At 51.0% G+C, this 16,998-nt stretch overlaps 1 protein-coding gene and 1 pseudogene across 1 annotated transcript; both read right to left on the bottom strand.

Moving 5' to 3' along the window:
* Positions 1–687: 687 nt before the first annotated feature.
* LOC125546135 lies at positions 688–4,536 on the bottom strand (annotated as a pseudogene).
* Positions 4,537–4,958: 422 nt separating this feature from the next.
* LOC125546136 (probable NAD kinase 1) lies at positions 4,959–11,389 on the bottom strand. Its single transcript, XM_048710293.1, has 11 exons — positions 11,106–11,389; positions 10,726–10,833; positions 9,733–9,904; positions 9,490–9,609; positions 8,730–9,022; positions 8,495–8,589; positions 8,035–8,138; positions 7,460–7,533; positions 6,700–6,778; positions 6,022–6,329; positions 4,959–5,634 (listed from the first exon to the last, which is right to left on the bottom strand). The coding sequence occupies exons 1-11, from the start codon at positions 11,148–11,150 to the stop codon at positions 5,329–5,331; spliced, it is 1,704 nt and encodes a 567-aa protein (XP_048566250.1). The 5' UTR covers positions 11,151–11,389; the 3' UTR covers positions 4,959–5,328.
* Positions 11,390–16,998: the final 5,609 nt, after the last annotated feature.

Below are 16,998 nucleotides of genomic sequence, written 5' to 3'. Positions count from 1 at the left end.
TGTAAATGAAAAAAGAAAAAAAACTATGAGAACCAAATTAGTGCGCGTGCATGAGCGACTGCGCTACTGGGCCGGCCCAATGCAGCAAATACCAGCGAATTCCCCTCAAGGTTAAAAATAGACCGGGATTAGAAAGTTTAGTGTGCTGATTTCAGGGATTCAGAGTTGGGGGTTTGGTTTAGCTTCCGCCTACAAATTCAATGTTTGTTTTCGACTTTTTTGCATACCCCTATGAACAAGATGAAGCTAGAGAGAGAATCAGTGCACACGGCAATGGAAGGTGCTATAGCAATGCTGCAAAATGCCAAGCCTCCGGTCCATAAATGAAAATCCAATCTAAGATCCCGTGCAGGGCAGGGCCCCAAACACGTCCAACAGCAAGCAAACGGTGAATGCATAGATACATTCATAAGAAATCTATCCACGGCGGACCCGGAGTTCATGCATGCTCTTGGATGTGCGCTCACATGCAGCTCCTGCTGTAGCAACAGTCAACAAGGAACGAACAAAGTAACTCCCAGATGAGAAGAGATAACGGTGTTGTGTTGTGCATTCCAACACGTAAGCCAACTTCCCGTTACAGCTCGACCGGGGACAAGAGTCACGAGAGCTAAGCTAGCGACATCGCTTTCAAGCAGTAGAAAAATAATGCCTCTCATCACTCACATTTTGACATCCAAAAGCACAAGAAGAGAAAAGGGTAGCACGACACACTGTATACGTACAAGAGGTGCACGCCGGGACCTCAATAGTAACTGATTAATTTTCACTAGTAGCAAACACGTGACACGAACACGCACAATAGAGAGCAGCAATGCACGTCGGCACGTACTACTCGCGGATCTATGCATGCATGGACATGGTACTCCTACGTACGTCTGCATGACAATCAATGGATCTCCCTCCCCTACCTCTGGGCTCTGGCTGGTCGTCGTACTTTGACGTGTCAGAAGAGTTGCGCCGTGCATCCGGGCAGCGAGGGGGCCCGGATGACCTGCAGGATCTGGACCACCTCCGCCATGGACGGCCGGTTCGACGGGATCTGCGACGTGCACACCACGCCCAGCTTCAGCACCGGCAGCGCCTCCTCCTCCGGGAACTCGCCGCGCAGCGCCGGGTCCACCAACCGCTCCGCCGCCGCGCCGTCGTCGTCCACGCCCGCCCCCTGCTCCAGCGCCACACGCACCTGGTCGGTCAGCACGGCCACGTCGTCCTCGCCGTACTCCACGGCCCGCCGCCCCGTCACCAGCTCCAGCACCAGCACGCCGAACCCGTACACGTCGCACTTCTCGTTCACGCGCAGGCTGCTGCACGCCAGCTCCGGCGCCGCGTACCCCATGGCCGCGCTCTGCATGAACCGGCAGCTGCCCATCGCGCCCACGCCGCCGTTGCCGTCCGGCTGCTGCTGCTGCTTCGGCTTCCGGAGCAGCCGCGCCAGCCCGAAGTCGGCGATCAGCGGGTTGCACCGCGAGTCCAGCAGGATGTTGCTCGGCTTCAGGTTGTAGTGGATCACCGGCGGCCGGAACGACTGGTGCAGGTACGCCAGCCCCCTCGCCGTGCCGGCCACCACCCTGAACCGCTCCGCCCACGTCAGCGGCGGAAAAGACGCCGCGCCTTCGCCGTCCTTGCCGTGGAGGCGCCCCTCCAGGCTGCCGTGCGGCGCGTAGTCGGTGACGAGGAGCTGCAGCTGCGGCGTCCAGTAGTACCCCTTGAGCGGCATCAGGTTCGGGTGCCGCGCCTTGCCCAGCACGCGCGCCTCGCGATCGAACTCGTCGCGGGACTCCACCACGCTCGCCGTCGACAGCTTCTTCGCTTCTTCACGGCGACCACGCGGCCCTCGCCCACCGACGCGCGGTACGTCGTCCCGAACGCGCCGCCGCGCCCGATCTCCGTCGCCTTGCTCAGCAGCGCATCCGCGCCGCCAACGAAGTCCTCCGTGCGGAGGCTGCTCCCCGGCCCGAACGTCACCATCTTCCCCGTGGCGGCGAGCTTGCTCGACTTGGTCGAGCTGCCGGACACCACGCTGCTCTCCAGCTCCAGCTCCTTCCCCTGGAACAGCCCGTCCGCGAGCCGCCTCCGACACCCCTCCGCCGCCGCGCCGACACGTTGAGCAGGGCGATCACCACGACTCCGAGGACGATGGACAGCGCCGCGCAGATGGCCACCATGGCGGACACGCTCAGGAACCGCCGTTTCCTCGGCGCCGTCTCCCCGCCGCTGCCGTCGCCGTTCGCCGCGAGGTCACTGTCGTTATTGTTGCCGCCGTGCGTGTACTCGTTGGGGTCGAGCACGAGCGGCTTGGGCACGTTCATCACGCACGGCTCGGCGACCAGCGGGCTGCACACGCCGAGGTTGCCCTCCAGCGCGCTGGCGTCCAGGCTCTGGAACACGCCGGACGCCGGCAGCCGCCCGACGAGCCGGTTGTGCGAGATGTTCACCGCCAGGAGGCTCTCCAGCCCGCCCAGCTGCTGCGGTATCTCGCCGGTGAGGTTGTTGTCCTCCAGCCGCAGAATCTCCAGCTTCTTCAGCTCACCCATGCCCGCCGGTATCGGTCCCGTCAGACTGTTGTGCCCCATGCTCCTGCCATGGCAGCAAAACAATCAAATTTTGTCACCCAAAATCTGTCAAATTTAATTTACAAAGTGTAGCAAATTTATTAAGAAGTCTTACAGTAGGTAGAGAGAGGAGCACTTCCCGATGTTGTCGGGGATGGGGCCAGCGAGAGAGTTGCCGTCGAGCCTGGAGCACGGCGAGGCTGCCGGACTCGCAGAGGTCGCCGGGCACGGGCCCGTACAGCCCGCTGCTGCGGAGGTCGAGCACCGTCAGATTGCGGAGCAGGCCGAGCTCCGGCGGCAGCTGCGTGCGGAGGTCAGTGCTGGAGAGGTTGAGGTAGCGGAGGTTGAAGAAGAGCGCCATCTCGGCCGGGATACCGCCGGTGAGCTGGTTGCCTGATAGGTCGAGCCACTGCAGCGTCTCGGCCAGCCTGGTGGATCCCGAGGGCAGCACGCCCGTGAGCGCGTTCGACGACATGTCCAGCGTCTCCAGCCCGACGTCGAACAGGGCGTCGGGGATGCTGCCGCTGAGCTGGTTGCCCCTCAGATGCAGCTCGGCGAGCCTGGTGCAGCCGGACATTGCCTCCGGGACGGAGCCGGCGAGCCGGTTCTTGGAGAGGCTGAGGTAGCTGAGGTCCTTGAGGTCGCCGAGCGAGTCCGGCAGGTTGCCGGTGAGCGCGTTGTCCGATAAATCGAGGTGCTGGAGCGCGGCCAGCCCGCCGAGCCACGCGGGCACGGCGCCGGAGAGCCGGTTGGCGGACGCGGAGAGGCGCACCAGCGAGGCGAGGCGCGCCATGGACTCCGGGAGCTCGCCGTCGAACGCGTTGTCGCTGAGGTCGACGGCGCCGAGGTGCGGGCAGAGGCCGATGTCCTCGGGGACGGCGCCGGAGAAGCGGTTGCCGCTGAGGTCGAGGGTCTTGAGGTTGTGCAGCCCGCCGACGCCGGGCGCCACAGGGCCGGAGAGGCGGTTTCTTGACAGGTCGAGCGCGCGGAGCCGCGAGAGTGGCCAGAGCGCGTTGGCGAAGTCGGGCGCGCCGGAGAGCTCGTTCCCGGAGAGGTTGAGGTGGAGCAACAGCGGGCTCCCGGCGAGGCCCGCGGGCACGTCGCCGGAGAGGCGGTTCCCGGAGAGCACGAGGAAGCGGAGCGCGGGCGGGAAGGAGCTTGGGAGCGGGCCGGAGAAGGCGTTGGATGAAAGGTCGAGGTAGCGGAGGGAGGCGAGGAGCGGGAGGTCGTCGGGGAGCGGGCCGTGGAGGTTGTTGCGGGAGAGGTCGAGGAGGCGGAGGGAGGGGAGGAGGGAGAGGCCGGGGCGGAGGGCGCCGGAGAGGTTGTTGCGGGCGAGGGAGAGCGACTGGAGGCGCGGGAGGCGGTCGAGGCCGCGGGGCAGGCCGGAGGCGGAGGAGAGGGCGAGGCCGTCGAGCGCCAGGCGGAGCACGCGGGCGGTGGCCGGGTCGCACTCGACGTGCGGCCAGCCGCAGGGCGTGGCGTCCGACTCGGCCCACGCGGCCAGGGCGCCCGAGGGGTCGGTTAGGGCCGAGCGGAACACCACCAGCCCCAGCACCTCCTCGTTCACCGGCCCCGGCAGCACGTCCGCGTACGCCGAGCGCGGCCCGACGACGACGCAGAGCAGCAGAAGGAGGAGGAGGGAGCACGGTGGTCGGAGCCGCCATTTCTGACGCTGCCGGGATGGGATGGGCTGGACCGTTGGAGTGGCAGTGGGATGGCAATGGTGGAGTGATATGGAGGTGGCGATCGACGGCGATGGAGAGATCTAGTGAGGTAGATGGACAGTGAGGGAGTGGTACAGTGGGCGAGGCGAGCTGGGCGTTTTGGTGGGAGCATGGTGGAGGCGCCCGTGAGCGAGGGGGGTAGGTTGGACGCATGGAAAGCAACAAAGGAGTTCACGTTCTCGCTGCCGCCCGGGGGGATCCAACTTGGAAGAAGGCACCGCGCGCGCGCGGCAATTGAGGCGGCGCGGCGACGCACAGGCGCTGTTACTGTCCGTCTGCCTGTCTAGTCTACTGGTGGTAGCGGTGGAAATAACAGCATGATGATTTTGGGCAGTTCACTTTGTTGTAAGTTGTAACTGCTAGTAGCTCTGAATGCCACGCAGAGTGATTCAGACAGGTTTGTCTGACGAACACGGTGCGTGATTTTGGCCGCACGGGAAGTAAATCTAGCCTTGGTTTGTGTCTTTCTCATGTCAGCTTCTTGTTGTACCGGATTTGAAAGAACATATGCTCTTGGCCCATGCTGTTGCTAATCACTCTTCTCTGGTAACTAAACCAAAAGAAATCTGATGAAAATACAGTAGATAAGAAGCTTACCTTTACACATGCCTTGCCCTTCAACTGCCTGGTGTGTTCAAAAAAAACTGCCTGGTTGCACAACTGCAAAGAGAAAAAACTGTAACGGAGAAAAACAGTGAGAAACACTGCCGCTTTTTACCAACGAAGGTATTATTTCATTCACATCATGGGGGGTGCGACTATACATGCCGTGTGTGTGTTCTCTACATACATTCTGAGCTGCTGCCAGTTCCATTATCCATATGGCCACCACATCTACTACATCCACATGAGCACATCGCTTGCCACTTGTGCTGTCATACATTGCATCAAGCCCAAGGAACCCGTGGCCACTCACTGTATACATACCACTACTCCACCTCCGGCCAACTTCTACAGGTAAACAGTAAACAGACACGAACCAAGCAAATCCACGGGCGCCTTGCCATTGCCCAGCTCAAAGCCTCAAACACAACGCAGCAGCACTCCCATCAGTCGCGCGGGCCGTCGAGGGTCTGCGTCTTCCGGAGGTTCCAGTGGAGGCCCTCGTGGATGCTGCGGAGGAAGTCGGTGGTGGAGTCGACGAGGCACGCCGTCGGCACCGGCCAGGGGGAGATGCTGCAGATGAGCGCGTCGCCGGGGGCCAGCTGCTTCCGGTCCTTGCCGTCGAAGGACGCCCACGCGTGGCCCCGGCTGTTGTAGGGCACTTGGATGCGCAGCGTCACGTACTCCGGCAGGATCAGCGGCCTGAACGACAGCGAGTGGGGGCAGATCGGCGTGAACAGGATGCCGGGGACCTGCAGATGCAGATGCAGATGGAGGACGCCAACGGTTAGGAACCAAACTAGCAGCGCTGGACAGGAGAAATGGCACGGGGAAAACAGCAAACTTATTCGGATGGACATTGGCTTGGATCTGAGGGCAGAGTGAAGTGTTTAATGGGTAGAAAACAAGAGATTAACTGCACTTCTTGCTTTGTCAGAGAGCCCTCAATCACAGGCTACTTCGAAAAGGAGAGGTTGCAGTGCAAAGTACAAATTGATAACAGAGCTAAGCCTGCAATCATCCCTCTTCACTGTGCTGACTAAAATGAATTTGGAGCGAAGCATCGCTCTAACTACTAATAATGACAAAATTTACTGCAATAATGCGAGCACAAGGCTGCAAATCAGAGTAGGGCATACCTGCGGATGAACCATGGACCCTCCGGCCGCTAACGAATACGCTGTGCTTCCTGACGTGGTTGATATGATGAGTCCGTCCCCTTGTACGCATGTGACGAATGAGCTGTCGCAGTAGCATTCCAGGTAGGTAAGGTAGGATGATATTCCGCGGTCAATTGTAACTTCGTTTAGCACCAGGATTGGCTCCTCGGTCACGATCTCGTCCTTGGCTGCGTCACGGATTACATGACACTGGAGACGGTTTCTCAGTGTTATGCTGAAAGGTCCCTTCAGCACGTTGTCCAAGCAACCACGGTATTGCTCGCTTGCTGAAAACAGGTTAAGGACAACTGATGCCAACAGGAGAATAGAGACCATCATGTGTGATTGATTTATTATTTATCAGCTACCAAGCATGGGGGTTTTAGACCAATTTTTATCTAGGCTTACTGAAAATATAGGTCAGAATAGCCAATCATCGACAACTAATCATCATAGGGAAGAAAAATATATGCTATATATGAACATAAAACTTCAAAGTTTCCATATATCATGCAAAGTTAAAAATGATGCCTCATATGTAAGCAGGTACCCCAGGTAGATAATAGTATGAGGGAAGAAAAATGCTATGGAGGACATATAAGCGTTAAATTTTAGCAGCATATATAGCAAACACTCATCATCGATCATAAAGGATACGGAAAGGTGTCATGAAACCCAGTGATCCCATGGCGAACGCAACAACTGGAGGAACTGGTCCTTTGAACAATGATGCCGCCTGTCATGAGGTTAAATCAGTAGCCAGTTTCAGTAGCAGTACAGAAGAAACTGATCCAAATTAAGTCTTGCGTGAAGTTACGAATCAAAATAAGAATATAGCAAGCAACTGGTTTCTCTTGACAGAAAATATAATTTGTCCAGCCAAATGATGGCAGTACTTGAAATAGCACACAAGATATATAATTTTGTCAAATGAAATAGCACGCTACTATGAAAATCAAACATCTAATATATGAATCAGCAAAGCAAAATTTATCCGTCACAGCAAACTATATTAGAACTTTCCATTCTGAAGTAAGTAACTCTCATAAGAACTAATACTGGAGAGATCTGTAGACCTACTTAAGTTGTTCGCCTATGGTACATCACATAAACCATGCATGTTGATTATTGACCAAATATGCATGTGAAACTGCAATAAACTACTAAGTCCGCATATTCAAAAAATCCTGACAGGAGCCTAAAGCTCTGCAATGCCTGACATGGGATGCAATTACAGATTCAGAGGAACTATTAATAAGTATTGTACTAATACAAAAAAAAATATAGGTAGTTTTAGCCATTCTGGAGCAAATTATAACTCAATGTGGCAAGTATGAAAATTGTACAAAAACTTGAGTCCATACAAGAATCTGCAAGGATGCTTTACAAAATGGATCAAAGAACTGTATTTGCTTACCCATAGAACAGTTCCATCACCACCAAGAGTTACAATGAGGTCAACCTTCTTGTGCAACATCTTTTTGTCGTCATCTATCAGAATTTTCTAATTAGTTGGAGAGAAAGGGGGTGTTGCTAGGCGAATAGATTAAGTAATGGAATGATTTAACAGACTAACAGAACTCAAAAGATGAACACAATAATGAACAAAATAAAAAAATGTTGGCCAATATAATCGTACAATGAAAGGTGGGTTAGTCCTAAATCCACAACTAAAATTAAGTTTTTAGTGGTTACAACTTCCAGCTATTCTGCAACTTATGTGCACATTCTAGACCTTTTGATAAAAAAGCACAGTTTTAATACTGTGTACAGTTCGGCCAATAATGATTTACGTATATATCTAGTGTAAGGAGCTTTATTCAGATTGATTCAGTTATCAGGACCATTCTTCCTTCATAACAATATTAGAACAGAAAAAACTCTGGTCCATAGCTGAAATAATAATTTAATTCTTAATTATATCTAATGTTCTAAAATGACTAATCTGGAGCAGCATGAAAGGACTGCATTACATGCAATAAATTATCTTACCATTATCCCATGTTTGCACTGTGTTGTTAGAATCGTCTGTTAGAAGTTCCTTGCTAACCCACGGTTCCACAAAGACATTAATATTTTTGTGCTCTTTAAGCCATCTGCAGTAAAATAAATGTCACTTCGGAGTTTTAGTGCTGCAAGTGCAATACATATTTTACCATAGCATGATGGCATATATAACCTATCTAACAAGTGCTTGCATCAGCGATATCAAGATAATTTGGATAAGTAAGTGTTTAACTGAAGACAAGTGCTTGCATCAGCGATATCAAGATAATTTGGATAAGTGTTTAACTGAAGACAAGTGCTACGTGCAGTGGTGAATGTGTAGCAAAATAACTCACAGTTCAGAAACATGGAAAACATACACTTTTTGAATATGTTCACAGATAAGGTTCACATAAACATGACAGTAAGACTGGCAACCAGTGCTGCAATACAGAAGAGAACCCACCTGACCATTTCAGCACAGAGAACACGAACAGAGTTGGAGTTGGGTTTGGTTATGAAAAGCACCGTTTGTGGCCGGGATTCCCACTTCAGCAAGATCTGAAACCAAGGCATCCATTGTTAAGAAAGATAGACATGTTTAACAATGAAAATTCTTTGATCAAGTGATTCCAGGTTCCCGAATCAAATAGGTACAACATTTTATTTCAGAATGAAACAAACAGAATAAGAGGCTCAACCTGTTTACTGCTGCGCTCTGCGGTTGTAATGTCTCCTTTCTCAAAGGAAACAAAGTCATGCTTGTGCTGGCCGTTTTTGTTCCCATTGCATCCCCATGAAAGTCTAAATGATGCCTTTCTTCCCACCATACTGAGACTAGGTCTTGGGTTAGGTCCAGGAACTTCGTCCTGGAGAACCTCGTGTGAACATATCCCATGGTTTCCACAACATCCTGTTTGATCAGATGCAGGTGCCTCAAGTGATAGTTGGCTGGCCATTTTCCCTAGGTTATCATCGGTACAAGTGCCACAGTCTGCACAAGGTTAACAGTCCAATTAGATTTTTTCTCAAGGGTTCCAGTACATTGGAAAACAGCATAATGCATTTCACGGTGTAAGATACGGATTAACCATTCTGGGATCCATCCAATTATACTAGTATGATACTCCCTTTGGAAAAATAAAAAGTGTGACCACATGAAGCACGTTGTGATGACCCAAGACTCAAATTTAATAAAAGCTTCCTTTTGTAAACAGCCATGGGCATCAATCTGTGTGTAAACATCTAGATTTGCATTGCACGGTACTTTCATAAGAAAAGCTTCCTTTTGTAAACACATGCTGATAAATACCAACAGTAAATTTCAGATTATTGAGAATCTGGAAACTATTTGTTTAGTGACCTGAACTAGTACGCCACTTCATTAAACCAACTATGAACTCAACGGATGATACTGTCTGTAAATAGTAAAAGCATCAACTGCAAATGTATAAATCTGACCTTTGATTCTGGTTTGTTGCTTTTGCGCCGTCTCTAACTCATATTTCCGTTTCCACTCTGCCGCCTCCGCTTGAGCAGCAGCCTTCCCTTCAGCAACTTGTCGCAGTGCTTTTGCAACAGCTTCAAATTGACAAAATCGTACCAGTCACTATTTGGTGTGCAGGTAAAAATCACAGCATATGTATATGTAACTGTATATAAGAGGATTCAGGTAGGGTCATCTGAAAGTGTGTGTGTCCTTACTTCTCATAGCCTCTGAAAACTCCACAAGATGTTTATCAGTTGACTTGATAGGAGTTTGAGCAAGGAATTCATAAGCTGCCTTCTCTGATTCCACTGAACTAACTGTAGAGATGGAGTCATTTTCACTTTGATGCGAGGCTGTGAGGTCCAGATTTACTGTTTGATCGGAAACCTGAAATACAAGGAAGGTCTGTCAATAAGACAATGGGAAATCTGATGAGGGGAACAGAGTCAAAATGTCTCCAATTCTTTATTTTCCTTACGGTGCGGACGTTAATCCCTTTCAGTTCAAATCCAACAAACCGATTGCGAGCTAACATTCTAAGAAGATGTTCACCTTAGTTTAGCCTTGCTATATATATTATTACAGCAGATAATCCCAATAAGTAAATTTACAAGCTCTGAAGGATTTCCAGATCAGCTCAGCGTATAAGCGCATACGGGCATATGAACTTGTAAGATGTAAGCTTCTTAAAGCTAAACTGGGGAGATGATCAATTCACCCTATATCGATTAAAACAATCACAATCACAACATAAACTGAGCAATGCATGTAAGGTGAAATGTTTGCCTGCCAAACCCTGACCACGAATTGGACTCGTGCTCTGCAAAAGTACATGCGCGACGACCCTCAGATGCAAATGAGCCGCACGTTTTTTAATCAAGAGAATCACCACGAAGATTGGGTAAACGGGCTGATAGCCTGAAGATAGCCACTGCATTTGTTTAATTGGGAAAGTAAACTAATGTCGAGAGGAATTCAAACATTCCCCCAACCGCAGGACAAGCAAGTTAGGTGGCTGAAAAACGTGCGGAGCCGTACTCCGGACTGTGGTTAGTTGGTTGGAGGTAGCGCCGCCCATGACCGTCAGATTCAGGCCGTCAGGCACGCAACAACGCAAGCGGAAGCGGAAGCGGGCAGGAAGAAGATGCGTACGGCATGACCCGGAAAGCGACACGCATTTTATTTCATCCAGTGTACCGTGTACGTACCTTCTCCAGCAGCGATCTGGAGCTGGGCGCCGCCGGGATGGGTATCGGCCCCGGGTTGAGGCTCCGGAGCCTCGAGTCCGGCTGCTGCGCGAGCTGCTGGACCGCCTCCTGTCAGACAGAGATAACGAAGCATTCGTTCGTCAGCAGCAGGAAGGCAACAGCGACGTTTTTCTTGAGAAGTTGAGGTAACCAGCAACAGCAGCATGCCGCGGGGCCGATTCCGAGCACCCGCTGCGCGGAATGCCCGGAATCGAGGCGGCCGCGAGGCACGCGGGGGGCGGGGACGGGCAGAGCTCGGGCTCCCGGCCGCAGAAAGCCCCCGGCCCCCGAAAAAAAAAGTAGCTAGTGCGGCGGCCGGATCGGAGGGCGCGGGTGCGTACCTGGTGGGCGGGCTCGCCGAGGCTCCGCGCGGCGTCCGTGGCCATGGCCGTGGCGTGGCGTCCTCTGCTCCGCACTGGCGGATTCCCGTTTGGCTTCCGCTTCGGTGCCGGGTGTGTGTTTTGGCTTGCTTGTTGGGGGCAGTGGTGGTGTGGTGCTACGTGCGTGGCCTGGGATTTGCGAGGGGTGGGTGGAGGTGGTGGTGGTTGGGCGCTTGCGCTTGCGCGGGTCGAAGGAGGCGAGGACGAGGACGAGGGGAGGCTGTTGCCGGGCACCACCACCTCCCCGGTTCACGGGCTATTTATCGGCGCTGACGCCGACGGGAGATGAGACGAGGTGGCTGGCCGGGTCAGGGGCTGGGGCTGGCGGGGCCCGCTGCGCAGTCAGGTCGACGCGTGCGCCGGTGGGAGCGAGGGAGGATGGATCTTTCTCATTTGCTTCGGTACGGGGGAGGGAGGGTGGGATGAATAGGTCCACGATTCAATTCAAATCACCAACCCAGGAAGAGCACTTTGGCCCCTCAAAAAAAAAAGGAAGAGCACTTTGGTTCACAAAGAATTTTGAATACAAATTTCAAGGACTCCACCACAAATCTATCGTCAGATTTTTGACCATGGCAAAATCAGACTTTCTTGTGGCAACTTCTGTTTGCCGAGGCTCACAAGTTTACTTAGCAAGCATCGCAAATCCGACTCGGTTTATTTATTTATTTTGCCAGAAGAAAATGCCGTGATCATAGACTAAATTTGACGTCCTCGTGCCAAATAAGTTTGTATGACTAATTCAATTTTTCTAAAGGACCTTTACTCTTTTTTCAGAAAAAAAAACTAATGATTTATTTGCACTTTATTTCATGGGTAATTTTGCATCCACTTAAAACCACTTCGAAAGAATCATCCCTTTTTGTTAATGGCACAACCAAACATTCAAAACCAATCTTGCTTGCAGGACTTGAATACCAAAACATGCTTAGTGAGAGAGGAAAGACTTATTGCAAAACCCTATAATTTCCCTTTTGTGGTTGCAGACAACATTTTTCAGCATCTAGCTTGAAAGAATGGTAATAACAACATACCAACAAGATAATGGATTTAAAGAAAATATGAAATACTATATTGCCGTTCTTGGAACCTTCGTGATTACTACTATGAGGAAGACACTGATTGCTTGGTAGGCCCATTCTCCTTTGGGAATCTAGGAGCAAAATGGTAGTACTACTAAATTAGTCCCACACTTATTTGGGAAATACTGATGTGGCTCGCATAGTTTGGTCAGTACTTGAATTTTTTTAACCCTGTACTTTTTTTTCCGACCGTGCTTCAAAAATCATCCTCTAACACTGTACTTGATGTTAGAGCTTTGTTATCAACGAGACATATACCTAAACACCTTTAACGCGAATATTATCTAGGATGGACGGCTTATTTTACAATCTCAGGGAGCAAAACTCCCATAATAATATCCCGCACAATCAAGCTTTATGATAATAGAAAGAAAAACATGTAGTTACTTGCATTTGAAGAGTTGGTTCCCGAAACCGTGTTTGCGTAGTTGGTGTGTATATCCATAGCTGTTCAAAATGATTGTTTTTTTTTTCTTTAGTCATAGGCATAGTGTATCTACTTGTTTTTTCCTTGTGTGTGCTGAAAACGACTGATTTTTATGTGAAGAAACAGAAGGATTAAAGAAAGGCACAAGTCAACTATCCACAATTACCCCTAGAATTAATTCTACATTTTCCAAGCATGCTGGCTGGACGATGGCGACAACCGACAAGTTAAGCAAGCAGCTGCTGGCTAGCTTACTTGCAAGACTTGTCTTGGTGTGCTCATCTCATCTGCAAGACTTGACCGGCTAATTCAAGTCCCTTTTCATTTTTATCTATCAAACACACGGGCAGAGTACTTCACCAGCTGCGATATGCGCCTTTGCAGAACACCGTCAAAAAATTTCTTTTTTTACGAAAATGACCCAAATCTATTATTAAAATTCAGCAAAAATACAAAGCATCTCGATCATAATAAAATTTACATTGAGATTCCAAGACTCTCAAACAACCACTCCTGCCGCCGGCGCGCCGCTGTCGTCGCTCCCCTACCGGAGCCGGCTTGACCTTGTCGATGACAGCCGGGAAGTGTTCGTGCACGTGCCCCTAAGGGCCAGCGCCCTGGAGCAGCAGTCGTCGTCGTCGTTGAACCCTTGCATATATATATATCTAAAGCACCTGACAACAAATATCGCCACAAGACGAAAAACCCTAACCTCACCGCCACAAAAAGACGGCAGGAATCTATGCTGGAGCTCCGTCAATGACATCCAAACGGATGAACTCGAGGAGGATCGAATCCCGGAGAACAAACTCGAAGAAGTAGCGCCGCCATCCACCCAAGCACCACACCTGCGAGGACTAAAAAACCCTAACCGATTCCCTGCCGAGAAGGTCCTGGTCATCGATCGGCCGTGCTCCCATTTTCACCCGGTAGCAGTTAAACACCGCCAGAAGATCGAAGCCGTGCGTTCACTGACGAATATATTTTTCAGCGGAGGTGTATATTCAAACGATTCCCTATGGACAAGGTCCTGGTCGTCGATTGGGCAGCTGCACGCGGCCGGGCCCTGGAGATCGACGCGCGGACAAAAATCTTTATATAATATATGCCTTTAATAATAACGGTATAAAAAGGGCGGGAGCTGCAAAGGTTAAAAAGGTGCTCGTGGGCAGAAAGGGAGAGGAATGAGCGGCATTTTTATGCTTGTTTTTGGCGTTGGATGGACTCGTGGAAACGTGTGTGATTGCCCGCGCACGCACTTTTACCACGAGCATCGTCCAAAGCTAGGCAGCCATGCATCGTGGTCGTGGGGAAAGACGTGGGGGTCGTGCCGCCACGCCACGGCGGCCCGGCGGAGGGGGGGGGGGGCGGGCGGGGCAGCGGCACGACGAAAAGTGAAGGCCCGCCGGCGCCGAATGTCAAAGGCAGTAGCACTAGTACTAGTGGCAGCAGGATGCGGCGTGCGGTACGTTCCGCGGAAGAATTGGCACGCGCGAGGGAGCGACTCGTCCGTCCGTCGCGGCGGTGGTTGGCGGTTGACGGGGCCGTACCTGCTACGTGCGTAACTGGGGTCTGACGGTGCTTGTTCCATTCATCTCAATCTAGAAGGCTCCAGAACAACCGTTGTGTGGTTAGGAAGTTTGATGTGTTCTGTTGCCATTTTTAATGGCGTACAGAATGAAGATGATATGTCAGAGCATCTCCTCCAACCTTGTGCTTCAAATTGGACACGTCAAACGTCTCCAGATAGCATAACACTCACGCTCATCTCATCTGCAAGACTTGACCGACTAATTCAAGTCCTTTTTATTTTTATCAAACACACGGGCAGAGTACTTCACCAGCGGCGATATACGCCTTTGGAAAAACATGGCCCATTTTAATTTACCCGGTATGTACGTACTGGCCAGCCAAAGGATCGGTCCAAGACGTACGTACGCTGCATATTCAAACGATTCCGTCCTTGTCGTCGATCGGCCTGCTCCCGTTTTCACCCGGTAGCAGTTACATACTACCAGCCGATCGAACCAGAATCTTTGGTGTTTTTTACTAGAACCAAAATGTAGTATGCCTTTAATAATAACGGTATAAAAAGGGAGGGAGGTGCAAAGGTTAAAAAGGTGATCGCGGACAGGAAAGGGAGAGGAATGAGCGGCATTTTGATGCTTTTTTTTGGCGTTGGACGGACTCGTGGAAACATGGGGTGATTGCCCGCGCACGCACTTTTACCATGAGCATCGTCCAAAGCTAGGCAGCCATGGTCGTGGAAGGGACGTGGGTGGGGTGGGGGTCGTTGGCGGAGCGACGTTGGTCTCCGGTGAGGACTCGTCCGTCCGTCCGTCCGTCCGTCGCGGAGGTGGTTGGCGGTCGACGGAGCACCACCGGAGCCTGAGCATGGAGCAAGCACCACCGGAGCCTCAGCGTCGACCGGGGCAGTCAGGTCCAGCGGCTGCTACCTTCGGCCTGCGAGTCTTGCTCTCACCGGCCGGTCGGTCTCAGACTCTCAGGCCAGACTCTCAGGTTCAATGTAAAGTTCAGACGTACACCTTGCAACAACGGTCGAGGATGATGGACGCAACGAGATCAGATAAAACGCGTCATCTTTGCTGGTACCACGAATGGACGATGATAATTTTAAAAAGACGCCTACGATCGAGTCGCTTGCTTGCTTGCTCGGTTTTCTTTCTTCAGGGTCGTCCCTGTTGCTCGCGTGTCTGTGATTGTAATCTCAATCTGAAGGCTGCAGAACAACCGCTGTGTGGTTAGGCAGTTTGATGTGTTCTGTTGACATCTTTAATGACGTATGGAATGAAAGGTGATATGCCAGGGCATCTCCTCCAACCTTGCGCATCAAGTTGGACACGTCAAACATATGCGGATAGGAGAACACTTATCTAATTCTATGCACCTTATAAAAGCAGACACAATTCTATGCACCTTATAAGATTTTCTTTACATAGCATCCCATGTCCTACTCTTCGCCGGACATGGGCACGCCTGTGTTTTGTGTCCTATTCTTCTTCACTGGAATCCGTTGTCCGGCCGTCGACATCGCTGGTAGAAGTGAGGTCCATGATCGAGCAGGATGGTCCGGCCTCATTGTCGTTGTGCCCTGACATGAATAACGCAAAGTTATCAACATTGACAACATTCCCGTCCGACACCGCCTGTGCCACCTCCGCCGCGATCTCCTCGAACATGTGGTCATGCTCCGCCTCATTGATATTGGTACAACGTCCGCTGCTCGTCGACGAAGCCTAGATTCTCCTACGAGCATGGCCACGATGGTAAGCTCATTCGCTTGGCCGCCGTTTTGCCATTCCACAATCTGGCGATGCTTGAGGAGTTTGCTGGTTGTGTCGTTGCTCCTCTTGCAACAACCGGAACGCGGAGACCGGCGGCGCCTGCTCCTTCAACATGATAGTGTCGTCTGCGCCACCATCATGGCTGCTACAGCGCACATTGAGACTGAAGCCAGAAGCCAGAAGCATTAATTTAGACGTTCCTAAGCCCTCAATCATGACGTTACCTTGGTTCTATATCGCCAGTTACTAGTAATAACTCAGATGTAATTACTTAGACTTAAACTCATCCGTAGCATGAAGGGATGTGTGGGGTAGCGAACTCTACAAAAGCACCCTACTGGCACCTAGTTACGCGGCCAGAACCTTTGTATTCACACACTCATAGGCAAGAACACTCCTCTCTGGAGAAACAAGACTGCAGATTTTACCTCCACAACAGAGGGACCTAAACATGTATACATCTTGTGTAACCCACCTACATAGCGCCAGACCAAGCCTTGTTTCCCCCCTCTCTTACTGTGAGATTTATCCCCATGACACCACCTCCCCAATTCGAGGGTTGGATGAAGAGGTCTATATGATTCAATCCAGGCTCCCAATCTTCGGGTGAGCCCCCATGTATTTCCTGCTCCTTCCCACTAATATTGCTCCTTCCGATTAAAAAGAGCACTTATTACAAACCTCTATAATTCATCTTTTCTAGTTTGAGCCGACATTTCTCAACATTAACATGAAAAATGGTCATAATGAGATATTACAACCGTTATAGATTTTAAGTAAATACGAAATATTATATTATCGTTCCTAAGACTGTTAGATGTGGACTTGTGGAACATTCGTGATTAGTACTATGAGGAAGGCTCATTATTAGAAAAAGAGCTAAAGATGAAATTGACACTAATAACGCATCAGAGAAATGGTGCGCCATTACTATATATTAATGGCGCACCACGTGGAGACACTAATGGCGCATAAGGTGCGCCACTAGTAACAAGTTGTTTTTTTTTTCATTTTTTCAAACATATTAATGACGCATCGAG

Source organism: Triticum urartu, chromosome 3 (genome assembly GCF_003073215.2).
Source record: "Triticum urartu cultivar G1812 chromosome 3, Tu2.1, whole genome shotgun sequence".
In the NCBI taxonomy this organism is placed as follows: Eukaryota; Viridiplantae; Streptophyta; class Magnoliopsida; order Poales; family Poaceae; genus Triticum; species Triticum urartu.
Note: the sequence above shows the minus strand (reverse complement) of the source record. Positions and strands in the feature narration are given on the sequence as shown.